The sequence below is a fragment of the Glossina fuscipes genome, unplaced genomic scaffold, assembly GCF_014805625.2.
Source record: "Glossina fuscipes isolate IAEA_lab_2018 unplaced genomic scaffold, Yale_Gfus_2 28, whole genome shotgun sequence".
NCBI classification, from domain to species: Eukaryota; Metazoa; Arthropoda; class Insecta; order Diptera; family Glossinidae; genus Glossina; species Glossina fuscipes.
Window position 1 is genome coordinate 10,088,561 of NW_023998423.1, and position 16,323 is coordinate 10,104,883.

At 32.3% G+C, this 16,323-nt stretch overlaps 1 protein-coding gene across 3 annotated transcripts in view; it reads left to right on the forward strand.

Annotated features, from left to right (window-relative positions):
• LOC119636241 (KN motif and ankyrin repeat domain-containing protein 1) overlaps nt 1-16,323 on the forward strand; it is a 65,775-nt gene that overhangs the window by 25,480 nt on the left and 23,972 nt on the right. For 2 of the 3 annotated variants that reach the window (XM_038031508.1, XM_038031510.1), the window contains exons 1-2: nt 2,594-2,953; nt 7,236-7,279. In XM_038031508.1, coding sequence (XP_037887436.1) covers nt 2,835-2,953; nt 7,236-7,279 — 163 coding nt within the window. In that variant the 5' untranslated portion in view covers nt 2,594-2,834. Of the gene's footprint in view, nt 1-2,593; nt 2,954-7,235; nt 7,280-16,323 lie in introns of those variants that run through there. The other variant, XM_038031512.1, reaches the window with a different exon arrangement.

The window sequence follows — 16,323 nt, forward strand, 5'->3', positions numbered from 1 at the left end:
TGCTTCCGCAAAGCTTGTTTCATACATCGTTAAGGGCATTCAGGAAATCGTGTATATTTTACATGTTAAAAGATCAAGAAGTGCTAGTAAAAAATGCCCCAAGATGCCTAAATGATCTAAGCTTGTCGACCCTCTAACAATCTACTCACATTTTAAGTACGCTTTTTAATAGTGATGTAGGTGAAAATTGGTGGTTTTGATCTTATTCTTCAATATACATATATAAGTTTTTACTCTAGCCTAGACTTGTAAAATCTCTATACCCTTCAGTCCATAGCAAACAATTTGTCTACGGTTTTTCTTTACACTTCGATTCGATTATCCGGTCTTCATCTGTTCTACCTACAAAAATATGTATTTTTTGTATATATTATATATATATTTATAGTTATCTTAGGTATTTACAGGAATCGAAGTCTTGTGACTCTTAGAGAATAAAAAGTTTTAATGTGAAGTATATGCCTTGTGGTAATACCAACCTTCAAGCATTCACAAATTTATATATATATATGTATATATATATATTAAGAATACATAGACAGGCAGATAGATAGCTAATAATGTCAATCTTTGTGGTTTTTGTATCTCTCTATATATTGTTTAATACATATTTTCCTTTTAATTTCTCTAACAAAAAAGAAAAATTCATTTTGTTTGCAACGAATATTACAACACTTATGTGTACATCTTGCTTCTTTAAATATTAATATATAAAAGTCCTTTTGGGAAAACGAAAGCCTAATGGTAGACCTGATATCCTTTCAGTCAATGCATCTAATCTTGATAGGTGCGGGCATTTGAGCAGGCACACGCGTGCATACATCTACAAAATGATTTTATTCATAAACGCATAAGATTCGTATACATTCCCATAGCATTTACTAAATGGATTATGGGGATCATTGCAAAGGCGGCAAGAGGTCGCATATCAATAGAATTTGGTTTGTTGTTGTTTGTTTATTGTTGTTTTTGTTTTTGTTTATTTTTGTTCCAAAATTTCATATCAATATTCATATTCGAAATAAATCGTGAATTATATGGAGCGATCGTTGTTTACAATGTTCGGCGAAGACAATCTCAACAATAAACATAAGGCAATTAATTTATTTTGATTTTTCTTGGCTAAAACACAAATTTATTCGTTTGTTTGTTTTAGAAAATCGATGTCGATGCTTGTAAGTTTACGTTCTAATGATGATGAGCATAAAAATGATTTCTGAAATATATATATGGCTTTCGCGACGTCAATCATCAATTATATCGAAGAAAGATTCATTATGAAGCAGAGAACAGCGTCTTGGTGGCAATTGAAAAAAATTTCAAAATTTTGAAATGTTTGTGGCAATGGAAGACCTAACAAACAAGAATAGAAAAGTTGAATTTTTTGAGTCTTGATGACGTCCAGGACAATGGCAGGCAGGCTCAGCAAACAATTCAGACACGTTTTTGAGGCGAAAGTATGTGACGGATAGCTTATTATGAAAGCATAGTATGATATATAGTTTCAGGAGGGATACTGCGAAAAATACACATATCGACCAGCTTTACTTAACATGTATCGTTTTTCAGTTCATGCTTTTAGTGAATATCTTATAAAGAAAGACATACGAGCATACGTAGCTATATATCTAAGCAGATTGACGTTTGTATATAAAAAATTATATATTGGTATAAATACATTACTGGTATAAATATATTTTATTGGCCAATATCTTCCGTTATATTTGCCTATACGTGAGTCCACGGTGACGATCCGAAAGGATTCTAGGTGCGCAATATACATATACGTTTTTAAAGATTTACTTATGAATCGATGAAGTTAATATAACCATCGGCTGGGGACTATAGCAAATTTTTATTTGTATTTGATATATATTTAATAATATGAATGAGTTGTTGTTGTAATAATAGTATTAATTCTAACACTAGCGCATTAAAAAGCGTGGTACTTCCAGTTATTCTGTAATTTTTACTTTTTTTTATTTTTCGCTAAACATTTATTATCAATTATCGTTGTTACGCTGTTGTTGACGTTGCGGTTATTCTTGTTGTTGTTATTGCTGTTATTGAACAACAACATTAAAGGTTGATTTTATATTTCGCTTAATGCTAACAAAGCCGTCCACTGAATTTCATTAATATTATTGAACGGAAAATCGTATAAAAAAAAAATAAATAAATAAATAAAAAAAATATACGTAAATATATCAGAACAACACTTGAAGTTGTAGTTGTTGTTGATTTTCACAAAGTTCAACAGAGTTGAAGTTTGTCGTTATTTATTTATTTATTTATTTTTTTTTTTTTTTATTCTTCTATTTAGTTCTCAGTTTTTTATTCTTTCTGTGATTAAATGGCTCTAAGCTGTGTGGTGCCAAGTTTAGTTAGATTTCAACGTAGACAGCAAACGGTTGCATTAGGTGTGAATGAATTGAGATGCAGTGACGCGCCGCTATAATGTTGACAGAAGTATATATAAAAAAAAAAGAAAAAAAAAAAATTCAAATAAAAAAGAAACACTCGCAAAAACGACCAAAGCAAAACCGAAAAGAAATTCAATGTGTTGCAAAAAGTGTTATTTTTAAAGAACTTTTGTATTTAATGATGTAAAGTAAAAAAAGTTCTTTGAGAAAATATTTAAAAAAAAAAAAAAAACGAAAAAAAAATCCCTTTATGTTGTAGCCCATCATCTTAAAAGGTTATGCGAATAAAAATAAAGGAAAATTTATTTGGCTAAAGTGTTTAAATCAAGTAATTTCTCATTTCATTTGCACTTTGGCGTATATGAGTTCATATAAAAAAGAAACGAAAATTTCATATCAGTTTTGTTTACGATGGCTTTCCACCAAATGATTGGTCAGATCGATTTCAAACAAGAAATGTGGCAAAATTTGAATGCGAAAATTAAAGATCTTCAACCTCAAGAACAAGCAGCCATACGCAATTTTTGGAGGTAATAATGCGAGCAATAATTTCATATTGAAAGTCAAGAGATTTTTGCCTTTTTTTTTTTTTTTTTTTTTTTTTTTATAACACTCTTAGGTCTTTGAGATGTAAAGAAATCAACATAATTCGATACGACGCAAGCCTTAAGCCTTAAGCAGAAGATTAATTAAATAAGTATAGATAAACAAGCGTCAGTAAGAATGTTATTAAGATCTTAAAAAACATACTTTTTTTTTTGTTTCCTCTACACTCTTTAAAGCGCGATAATGCTTAGACTTCAAAAGAAAATCTCGACGGCATGCAATGTGGGAACAAAATGGATAAGTGTGAGAAATTTTTTCATAAAATAATGAATTTCCGTTGATTTTATATGACAATAATTTGATGACATATGTGCAGAGAAAGATATGTGATTTTAGAAAATTTTCCTTTTCTTAACATTATTTTTGTTTTCCTTTTGCAATTGGGAATACGTTGTGTAGTGTAGGGGCGGAGGGGGCATATTTGAGCCAATTTTAATGGCGACAGATTCTGGACATAATAATCAAACTATCAAAAATCTGCTATTGCGTAAGGACTTTGAAAATTTTTTCTTGTGTGTACTGTAACTGTGCACGACAGTTAGTATCACTAACTTTTCGGATTTGTGATCGTAATTGAAGACTGAGTTTGTTTTACTCTTGAGTGCATACTGTTGCCAATTGTCTACATTATAGTTTAACATAATTTTGATATTAAGTTTTTAAAAAAAATGTAAATAAAAAAAAATTCAAAACAAAATTGGCAACAATATGCATTTAAGGGTAAGAAAAACGCTATGCAAATATTGCTACATAAGGAGATATGATCAAATATACGATCGCAATTACGTCGCTACGCATTTAAGGGTTAAACGTACAGGCTTTTTATTATTTATTAATGCTAACATTAATGCTATTTATTCTATTTTACTTCACGATTAACTGTAAGTTGGCAAGACGAACACTTTCTTTCCCAACCGAACTGCATTTAAACCGAACGGAACAATTTTGATTAATATTTTCTATTTGAGATTGGGATTGATTAGCTAGGAAGTTTTAATAGTGGGCGCCATTTTTGTTTCCTGATTTCGAGATTATATCCGGTCTAGTTTATTTCAAGCTTCAGACCAAGTAACGGTTAACAAGTGTTCCGATTTACACAACTTTTTCTTTTTATAAAAATATTCCTTTGTTGTCTACCCTTACTTTACCTTATGTTATTTCGCGTCGTTTGGGTACTTACGAATTCTAGGTAAATGTTTCACTATGTCCCCAATAAAATGTCGAAGTACGAAGAATGAGCGAGACATGATTTATAAAATATTGCGCTCAGAAGCTAGCAAGGGCTTTCCGTTTAAATCTTACGGACTCATCCCAACGAGCTGACAGCACACCAACTAACATCTTTGTCAAACCTAGTGCCTATACCTGCTTTAACTTTTTAAGCGAATTCAAACGATGAATCCAGAGTGGTTCTTTGAACTTCAAGAATAATTAGAAGTTAAATGCAGTTAAATTAATTCAATGTGTGATGCTAAGGAGAAGAGATCTTCGATGTCGAGTGTTGCTTCATTCTATTATTATCATATTCGCTTCTTTAATAGACCAGATTGCCGCATTGTTTCGAGATAATAATGTCAACTTTTATATGAAATACTCTTGTGGCCACATAATTATGCTATTTAATGCAAATTTCCTGCCAAATCACTTAGACTTCGCAAATAAAACAAACTCGTAGTCGGTGAAGATAACTAACGCATCAAGTTTATTTTTATAATAAATTGGGAAATTGGGAATCCTGAGGATGGATAGTTTTAACAAAGCTCTACAGAGTCTATGAAACAATATATTCTTCAAGTTTCCGGTTTTTGTTTTCCATTTATATGTTAAACTTGAAGTTGATACCTATGAAGTTGATAGACTTACAAAGTTTTATAAACTTTCCGTAAAAGCAATTCACAGTTGATAAAAAGATGAATACTTTGAGGAGTACTCCATGTTAACTGCATTATTATACTAATTTACTAGTCTAAAGGGAAGCTTCAGAGTGTACGTAAACTACGTATATTAAATAAATTAAATTCTGAATCAATTTATCCATGTTCGACCATCAGGTTGACCCACTCTTTGTCTTTTTCTGGTTGAAAAAATGAAGCTACCGGCTTGAAATTTGGCAGAAATATTGGAAGTTCTTGCCTCCCATTGGTATTGAAAACGAGCTTAGTCGGTTGAAGGAGACACACATAGTACCTTATAAATCAATAAATAGTAAATTTTTTCTCATAGCTCACAAGCTATGGCAGATAAAACTGTAAAAATTTCCTCGAGCAAAAATGAAGAAAATCGGCCAAGTTCACCCAAATTATAGTGTCTCAAAATTTTATTATTACGTCAAAACCCTTACTAAGCTTGCAAGGAAGCTGCAGAGAATCTACAAAGTATATATATATATAAAGTATGTATTTCTGTCTGCGTCTGTTCATCTGCCAATCTGACCTTAGCACAAATATTGGAAGATCTTCGATGATATTGAAATTGGGTCAAATCAGTTAAAGAAAACTACTATGCGTACTGTGCAACCTACGTTGAGAACAATTCAGCTTTTTTCGGTTCTTCTGCCAGTTATCAATAAACTACATTACACATAAGATAAAATTTTCCGAATATATTTTGCAAGAATAGGAAAAATCAGTCTTTATTTTTTTTATAGTTTGTTTTTTTTATAATTATTATTATTTTTTTATTTGTTTTATTGCTCTACTTTAGTAGTAAAGGAAGCATGTGTTGTATGTTATAATGTAATAAAGATTCATTGCGCATTTTACCTCTTAACCGCACGCTCAAATGCATTTATTAAACACTCGATTTGCCATAAATAAAATTAAAATGTTTTCCTTATTTATCACCTGAAAAGTTCACTTGCGGAACGTATTAGAAAAAAAAGGTCATAAATTATTTCCACTTCATATATTTATTTAGTTTTTTTTTTTAAGGGGGACATCCGGTTCATTTGACAAGAAAATGGATGGATTAGTCGATTTAATTGAGCTATTCATAGATTCATTTTTCACTTATCATCGACTCTTATTCGCATTTATTCTATTAAAACTTCACATATCAGTTCAATGAGAATTCTTTTACTCTTTAATCTTTCTGTACCGTAGTAGTAGATCTATTAAAATAAAATTTACATTTGCATTTTCACATCGCACGGCATACAAAAAACGTAGTAATAAGGATCTAATAATGCGCGCCCAAGCGAATAAAGCTGCTTCACGTGTTGTTTAACGGATTTCTTTATTCCAAGCCACCCCATTTGCCATATATATATATATTAGTCATATATGTAATGCAACATTGTTGCTCAGGAAGACACTCATTAAAAGCAGATAGAGATCTATCTTTGAAACTTTAACACATGGAGAGCATACGGTTTGCTTTTCTCCCAATGTACAATAAATCACCCATTACATGATGAATAAATTAGAAGAAATACTTGATTTTTGTTTATTTTTTAAAACTCGCAAAAAAACAAAAAAAACTTCGTTTTCAGATTGAGTCACAAAACAAATTTTGCCGCCGTCGTTGCTACCATAATTAGAAACACTTCTAAACTCAAAGGAAGACAAAGAGCAAAAAAAAAAAAAAAACACAAAAAAAAAAAATAGAAAAGAAAAGAAAAGTGAAAAGAAGAGAAGAAAGCGATTTTTCGCTTTAATTTATAAAATCAACATATGACAAATTTATAAGAAGAAAAACAACAACAAAAATTTATATTTCAAATCAAAAACAAATGTTAAAAAAAACGATATTTATTACAACAGTATGTCATATTTTTTTTATTTTTTTATTTATTTTTTCTTTGGTTTCTTGTGTTGTAAAGTTTTATTTATATATTATATTACAACGTAAACAAATTTGTTTGTTCCTTGCTTTCAGTATGTCGGTCTGTATTGACTTTGTTCCAAATACTAAAAGATGATGCATTTATATCATTAGTCATTACAGCATCGCATACTCATAATATCAAACATTGCATAATATTTTGGGTAGATATGTACACTTGTTAGAGCACTCTGTGATTATCCGCCCACATGTGTTTCATTGCATATAAGTAATTAGGATTTTTAAATGGTGTACAACAACTTATTTACTGCTTATTATCCAAAAATGATTTTCTTTTTTCTTGTTTTTTTTTTTATGATTAAAATGGTTTTTTCTTCATATGTTTATATTATTTTCTTAATTTTTTTTCTTTTTTTTTTGCAGGTCGTTAGTATTGCGTTCTCAAGGAGTGTTCTCCGATAGCAATGGTGAGTTGTATTAAGTTTTATTACATTATTTTTTTATTGCTTTTTAATCATGCTTCTTATTACGGTGTTGTGTGTCCATCGTTATAAACTGTTTGGACTTCCCTCGTGGTCCTATATAAATCTTTTCATTGCACATAAATTTTGGCCTGTCCGCTTGGCGAACGTGTTCTAAAATAGTGCGTGTATGCGGGTATGTTTTGCGGGCAACTATTTCGTAGATTTATTTTATTCGGATATTCGGATAATTGTTAAAACGTCTAGATATGCGATAATTAGTTGGGGAATATGCCTACTTCTCTTTGCAATCGGCCTGCGTTGATTTCATATTCACACTCAACCCTCTCAATAAATGCAGAGATTTGCCATAAATTAAATTCTGTTTCTTAGTTAAAGACTGAGGTCTACATAGCAATCTTAAATTAAAGTCATGAAGTTGTGGCCAAGTCTTAGACTAGGCATCGCACACTTTTTTGGAGAAAAAAAAAAATACGTAGAACAATAATTTCTTTACGGCACTTAATGCTGGAATTGAAATTAGAAAAAGTAAGTTCCGCAAGGAACAAGAATATGTTCGAATTCAAAGTACAATTCATCGTAGGAACGAGTAAGTACTTTATGCGTATCAGGGGATAATGTTTTTTTTGCAACAATTTTTATGACGTCTTACGTTTCAAAAACGAGAATGGTATTGAAAAAGTTTTATAGCGGTTCGAATGCTACGTAAAAATACGGCGATGCCGAAAGAAGTGGCGAAAGATAAAGGCCTAAGGAAGTGGCCGTAATTTAATGGTTGCATGCCCAATCCATAAGTGTTAGCACATTACCGACTGAGCTATTTAAGGCCTCAATCCCATTTTTCTCAAACCTATGATTTTTAGACTGACGATGCTATTAGTTTATCTCGATTCTCTCTCAACTGATTGATTTCAAATTTCAATTGTACGTTTATAAGAATCTTTTTTAGTGAAACATATAAGATTTTTTTTTTTTTTTATAAGGAATTTATTTATTAAAATCAACGCCATTTTTATCAAAACAATGTTTTCAAAAAGTCCTATATGCTTAAATGAAGTATAATAATATGAACACCGAAGAATTGGAATTTGAACTCAATCGGTTGACTGGTAAGCTATCTAAATGGAAAGGACAAAGATATGCTATCAAAAAAAAAGTTGCGGTGCCGTTATTTATTTGATAAAAAAATTATTAGAAATGTTTTTAAGTACCCTAACAAAAATGTACGCTTTAGTTTTAAATAGAAGCAGTCAATATGCGTGGGTTGATCAAACTCAATTCACCAGTTACTATAATACTTTTGATCGAATTCACTCATATCAAGGCAACAAACACTAATAAAAAACAACTAAGAAAATTACATTTAGCTGTGACCGAATCTTTTATACTTAGCACTGCTAATGTAAAAAAAAAAAAGTAAAGAAGAAAATGTTAAAAATGGGAAATTGATACTAAAAGACATTGGGTCGGCGACGATTTCGTTCGACGTTTTTTCCATTTTCTTGTAAACACTATAGCATCAGCCAGAAAATAAAATACTTTGAAGGAAGAAGAATCGAAACTATTCGATTTTAAAAGCAAAAGTGTTCTCAGGCTATATTATAGCTAGTAGAGGAGAATGAGCTTTGAGCGATTCAGAACTTTGTATTTACCTAGAATATATATATTTATATAATATATAAGTATGTGCATTTCTTTTAGGTGTAATTGTCTGTGGAGTGTCTGTGAGACGAAATTTAAAAACACCCACGTCTTCCGAACTAGTTAGCTCAGCTGAGCCACGGACGCAGGTCAGTAAGGTCTGTCCAATTTTGTCTATGGATTTTATTGCTTTTATGCCCACTCTTCAGTGCCAGTTAAAGAACATGGGAGGCTGCAGAGACTGTCGTACGTGCCGTAGTTGAGGTAGCTAGTTCGGGAGATGTGGGGAGTATGTATGTGCACATATATAGTTCGTGTTCTTATATATACTTTCGTTTCTCGTAAGCTTCACTCTGTTAATTGCAAACACGTTGGTTAAATCAATATACTCCTAATCTGTCGGTTGTCTGTCTAAGTTGGTCGAATATATTACATAAGTAAATGAATATTAAATATCTGTTATCTCAGCATTTGGAAAGTATACTTAACATTATTTTATATTCTTAAGCTTTTATTTATATAAATAACAAATTTATTGTCATGGACAGGGTAAGGTTGTATTGTGATTTCTTGTCAAACTCTTGACAGAAAAAATAAAAAAATTTTGTAAAACCTGTATAATTACATCATGTAAAGTTCAGATTTTCATATGTAGTTCAGTATATCTCAGAATAATTAGTTAGTAATAATAATAAATCACGTTGGGGTCGCCAATGCGGTCTTGTCAATTTGTTGTTAATCAAAAATAGTGATGCAGCGAACACTCAAAGTAATAAAATGTACACAGAGCAATTTGATTTTAGGAAGAAACTCGATTTTTTACTTAACAAATTTACTAACTAATTTCAGCTCTGCGAAGGTTCTGCAAGCTTGCCAATTTTTTCACCATCTAAATACATCTTAACAGGGTTACTACCATAATTAAAACTATTATTATTAATCCACACAAGATCAATGCTATTATCTCTATTAATAAGCATCTTGGCGTCCGCATTGAAGAACTTTAGACGCATAATGAATGTAGAGCACGCATGTTCATCAGTTCAGGCCAAGTACAAATTGCTATCTTAACCAGTTCTACTTATTTATTGAATTTAGGATGGCTTTCGATAAAAATTAAGTTAAACACGTTAAAATTTCAGCCCAGACATTTCAAGACTTTCAGTTGTACTTGCACTTATACACTAATAGCTGCAAGATTTCTTTCAACTCGTGCCAGTCATCAGTCGGCATAACAAATCAAAGAAAACAGTTAATAAAAACAATCACTATACGTTCTTATGTGTAACCAATATACACTATAAAGAATTCTTTTGCGTATAACAGTTCGCATTGTTCCGAGGACGCCTAAAGTTATTGAAATTCTCGATACGGTTAGCAGAAAGAAAGTTAACCTTAAAAAGATAAAAATACAAGCAAACCAGCCGGACAGGCTGACAGACAAGCTTGGATAAAAAGAGTAGTATAAAGGTGGGTCTATCTTAAGTCCTTTTGGATGTTGCATACATCCAAGACGTCAAAGCAGCAATACGCCTTTGCGCGAACCTATCTCTGACTGAATGTTCTGACAAGTATTGGATTGACTCTCTACGAAGAGTTCAATTTTAAAGAGAGTTAAATATAAGGTTACCTTCTTATCTAATTTCTTTTAAATTTCTTGGTATTCAATAATAACTAGGATTTTGTGATAATAAACCGGAGAGCCTCCTAACGTTTAACAATAACGGAAATTCCAAGATATTGGAAAAACCAATGATTGATTTTGATGCTTTCCTCTTCTAGTGCTAAAGCGAAAGAGTATTGCTGCTCGCGCAGTTTGGTATGTAGACAGCTTACAGACTTTTTGCCTTCAGCTCTTAACCGATTAGGGGAAAGAAAACCAGAACAAGGCAAAACAAAAACATACTTACCTTACCAAAAACAAAAATATGTATATATATTTTTATATTAGTGACTTGAATTTATTTTTTTTTAAATTTTTTAAAAACTCTACTTATTTTTGTTTTGTAATTAAAAGAAGCTACATTTTTGGTGAAATGGAAGCGAAGGTAGAAATGGTAAATCTAATCTTTATCCGAATTCTAAATAAAGTTCAACAAAAAAATACCACTAAATGCGAATAAATGATTTTTTGAGAGATGACAAAAACGATTAATAACCATGACATTGATCACTTTATTCACTTTGATTTCTATCCATATCCATTAAAAAAAAAAAACCGCTAAGTTTGTTTATATAGTTTTTTTTTATCATTTATCATTTCTGTTTCCACGACCTTCCTCTAGTTTTGGCTGCGATGAGTGTAATTCGCGTAATTTGCTTACTATATCGATTGTTCGCTACCTTTGTCCACGAATTATTTTCTCAAGCGTGAGATGGGAAAGGAATGGTTATATTTATACACACTCGTCGACATATTGCACAATTATTATAAGTAATTATTTTTGAAAAACAAACTTTTTCATAAGTCAATGAGATAAGAATTTTTTCCATCCCCTTTACTACACTCCTACTATAAAAAGTTTATTCTAACTGTGCTAATAGAGATAAATAATCCGACTAATAAATAGATTAACGAGAAACTTTATTAATTGTTCTGCGATTCTCTGAAGTGAGTGATTGCAACTCAGCTCCATTTTATCTGAGGAAAAAAAAGTCACTTGGTTTCAAAATTTTCAAAACTGCAAGATTTTGCTTGGCTTTGACTAAATTCATAAAGTCGGTGTGTGATTACTTGGGGACTTATTCACCTAAATTCGAATTAGCTAAGAAGAGGCAAAAAGTTTTCAAACAAGGCGATGCTATTTTCAGAATATTTCTTAACGGTTGCAAAGTAATGCTAATATAATGTTTACTGAGTTTTTTCGCTATAGCGATAATCGATTTCGCAATATTACATGCGACTTAGGCGTAGTGCGTTGCGCAGCGTCGAAGTTGGTATTGATTTATTAGTTCACATATGAGTTTGATGGTTGCTCCATCATAAGGGATTGCAGATGAGCTATTTTCAACTCGCCTTCAACGAGCTGTGGATCCGAATGCGTCCCTTAAAGGTATACCATGCCGTAGCTAATCGTGAAGGAAGCTGTAGTAAGTTTCAGTGATTAATTGTGGAGCCGAGTTAATGCGTGCCTAAGGTAGTGCTCGGTGTACTATTCGAATCCATTCTTGGGATCAAAGAAATGAAATCTTTTCAATAGAAACTTTAAAATAAGCCTACCAGTGCTGAAATTGAAAGACCGCAATATATTTAGACTATGCTATGCTATAGTTCTAAGCAAAGTTAGTTCTGCGGCATTTATAATTTTCTTAGTTATCTAATTTAAAACGTTTCGTTACAAAAACTACTTTTTTATATAAATTTATTTATTATTTTTATTTTATAAAAATTTTCTTTCAAGCTTTCAACGCAGTTCAATGAATTGTTCGTTTTTCTATTTTTTCAATTCAATTGTATTCAAATTTAATCTCTTTGCTGACGTGTACGTACATATGTGGGTTGCATATGCAAATGTTGTTAACATTCATTTGTGAATTGGTTTACGGAATAGTTGCGAAATCAAGAATTCAGACAAAATGAACAAAAAGAAAAAATGCAAAGAAAAATGTATTTTGAAAGGAAAGAATGCATAATGGATGTGTTTTGTCACAATTAAACGATCTTTTCAAAGTAATTGAAGCAGTTACACAAAAAAAGAAAAAACTCACCTCAGTTCCCAATTGCGTGCCGCGTAAATAAGAAAAAAAAAAACAATTTTTTTTTTTTTTTTCATTTAATAAAACTTTTATTTATTAATTTCTCTCTTTTAATTAATACGTTTCGCTATCCATCGTATGTGGGTGTTAACTTAACTTAAATGCCTCACAACGAACGGCTTAATGCATTCATATGCAAGTCTATGTCGCATTATGTGTGACCAGATTTTTTTCTACCACTCTGATTGGCATATGTGGGAGTAGTCGGTAACGTGTTTCAATTGACCTACATTTTAGCACCCAAACCAAAACGAAGAGAGAAAGAAAGAAAAAAAAAAAAAAAGATACGTACACATACACACAAACACTTAATCAACACCGCATAAGAGTGAGCCTTTTTTTCCTTCTTATTGAACCGCTAAAGTGCTTAACAAATTTCTAGCAATATTTTATCATTAACCTCATAATCCCCTTTTTGGTTGCAAAGTCAGTAAAAGGAAAATAAATACATAAATATAACTATAAGCAAACATACACGCGCTCATTCATATACACGCAGTGTCTTGTTCACTTCTAAAAACTTAATTGTTTAACATGTATTTTGTACATGTCCATCATAATTCGTGTTCCACATTTAATGACTACATTAAAGCGTTTAAATAAAAATTTAAAAAACAATTAACTAAAAACATGCATACAAGATACACTAAAAAGTGTTGAGCGTTTAATTTAAGAAATAGCGGTGAATCACTAAATGTCAGATTGTATGATATATAGTCATGGAAGCGATAGGTGGAACGGTATTTGTTGATTGACTCGGAACTGACTTCGAAACCTTCTATATATGATGAATAAAAGGCTGTGAAAGGAAGTAATTTGGACGACTAACAAGAAGAAGAAGAAGAAGAACAGCAGCTAAACAATGGTTCACTTATTTTAGTTCTGAAAATAGCAGACTTCAAGATATTTGTCTTGGCCGGCGACGAGCTGTCCGTCATATTACCGTCTACAACCTAAACATCACAAAATGTACTTGGGTTTTGGGCGGCGTTAGCTCGTCCTACGGCCTGATGTCCCTTGACGTTTCTGCTTACGGATCCGCATTCTAACGTAAGGAACTTGGCCCAGTTTTCAAGCTATTGATAATGAGTGGGAAAATGTAGAGAGTTTACGACTTTTAAGATGGGGAAAAGGTCATAGCCTAAGGGAAGAGAAACTAAGCAGTTTGCTGAGAGATGAACAGTCACCTTGTGGCGAAGATTACAACTCTTTTGAAGCAGCACAGAAGAATGCGATGCGTCGGGTGCTCTTGTTGGGCGGGAGAAAAGGCTCTTCATATTCAGAGACATTGTACTTAGAAGTTCAAGAGGAAACGGTATTTGCCAAAAGAAAAATAGTGTATAAGAGCCTTTAAGCAAATCCTCTGAAAGGTTCCTATAGCGTATACAACGTTGAAAATGTCGAAATGCTCACCTTTCGAACAACCCGAAGGGATTTGAGCTGAATTCTTTCGAAAATTTGAATCCACCTAAAGTCCGGACGGAGCGTAATCAGGCTATCCCGACCTGAAAACCAGTTCTTCCAATATATGGTTGGGAAATCCTATAAGTTTGATTGTGACGGGAAAAATACGGCAAGGTCATGGACTGAAATGTAGGAGTCTATGCCTTTATATCCATATTATATATATGGATATATATAAATACCTTAAAGGTTCAATACTTTTTAGACGGCTTACAATGTGGTTAACCAGTTATGAGTGGGATATCTGTGTGTGCTCGTATATTAGTTCGTTCGCGATATGGAGGCGGTTGTAAGCATATCACTCACAAATCAAAGTAAACCAAATTGCAATTTTTGGGTAAACTCTTGGAAAGGTGGGCGCATGCGCGGCTGGTTGGTTAACGAAAATTGTAAAAAGAAAAAAAAGCCAGAAAAAAGAGAAACATAAATAAACGAAATACTCGTTAATATCATCAATAAAATGAAGTATTGCTTGAATAAGTTAAAATATACATAAGCGATGCTTGGGTTTCTTCATTGAAAATTTTGTCAAAGATTTTTAAATGTTTTCGTTTTGTTTTGTTTTGTTTTTTTTTTTTTTTTTTTTTTACCAACCGGTAAAAATACGGCCTAATAAACGTCACTAATAAAGTTGAAATTAACAAAATGTTTTTGTGTGCACTTTTTTTGTGCTTCGCATGACTGCCGTTCGTCACATTAAAATGCATAACACGTTACATTTAATCATTTAAAAAAAAAAAGGAGAAAAAAATAAAAAAACAGAGAAGCTTTGAAAACACTGTAGAAGAGTTGATTATGTTTATATATAATATATTATTTATTTTTGGCGGAGCGACTGGTTGATTGTCTGCTTATGTTTATTTTTGGCTTGTTTCGATAGCGGGTGTTGATTTTGTTTAATATACTGATCGCCAGTTTTGTGAAATGTTGCAATTTGTTCATTACGGCATTTCTGAGAAGTAAGTAAAGAAAAAAAGTGTTATGTACGATGACAAAATTACTGGCGTGACATACAACAACTTAAAACGTTACCAAAGAAAGCATTAACAATTACGATAACCGGTAACAAGACATTAATTGTTAAACATACGATTAAACATAACATATTAAAAAGGTATCTACGTGTTTCAGTGAATTGCTGGGATATCGCTATGCTTTTCTTGGAATACTTGCACCAAATTTCAAATTTCTTCTAAAGATTTTTATATCAATGATAATAATATGCAGAGATTTTTGTATGACTTGGTATCGAGCCTCTCTGGCTCTGTTTTGTGCACAATTGACGGCAAATTAGAAATCTCATCAACAGAGATCAATTCACTTTTTGTAGCAATTCTGGCTTTTTCGTGAATTTCGAGCAGAAATGAGAAAAGGATTGCAGACCATCACGTGTACGTGTTTGGCTTCAGGAGAAAATCTATGGGTGGTTCGTGGGTTAGGTATAGACTGAAAATAGGCGAATCCCATGAGTGCGATTCTAAAAAGTAACTGTCAGAGGAATTTTCCCGTATCCTCAAGAACATAACAAGCTCTCTTCTCAAGACAGCAACTTGAGTGTCTTTTTGTTTAACGTGTACATCCATGATGTCCTTTCGGCCGGATTTGGCGACATGAAATCGAGAAGAAATACAAGAGTACAAGAGAAACACTATAACAGGCCATAGGCCACCATTAAATCCTCCACGCCATCCTTCAATTCATATAATGATTTTAGAAAGTAAGGCCTGACATGGGAGGTAGCCTAAATAGTCGCCCTATTCGAGCAATTTTCAAATGCATTCGCCCTTGGGCCAAGTTTCGTCAGTATATCTTAAAAATTTGCGCCATGTAGGTTGAACAGAAGAAACCAAGATGGACAGACAAGCTTAGGTATAAAAAAAAGGAGATCTATCTCAACCCCTTCTGGGTGTTGCATACATCCATACAGGCTTGATATACCCTTGTATCACGAGGGGTGTGAAGTAGAAAAATGCAAGAAGCTTTCATTGATTATACCATATACGATTAACGTTTGTGTGAATGTATGTGACATGCAGAAGGACTTAAGATTGATCCATCTTCTTTTATACTGATGGATTAAGAATCATTTTCTGAATGGATCTAAACTTGTCTATCCACCTGTCTGTCCGTCTCTCTGTTTATGCAAATTTGTTCAAGTTACAGGTCGT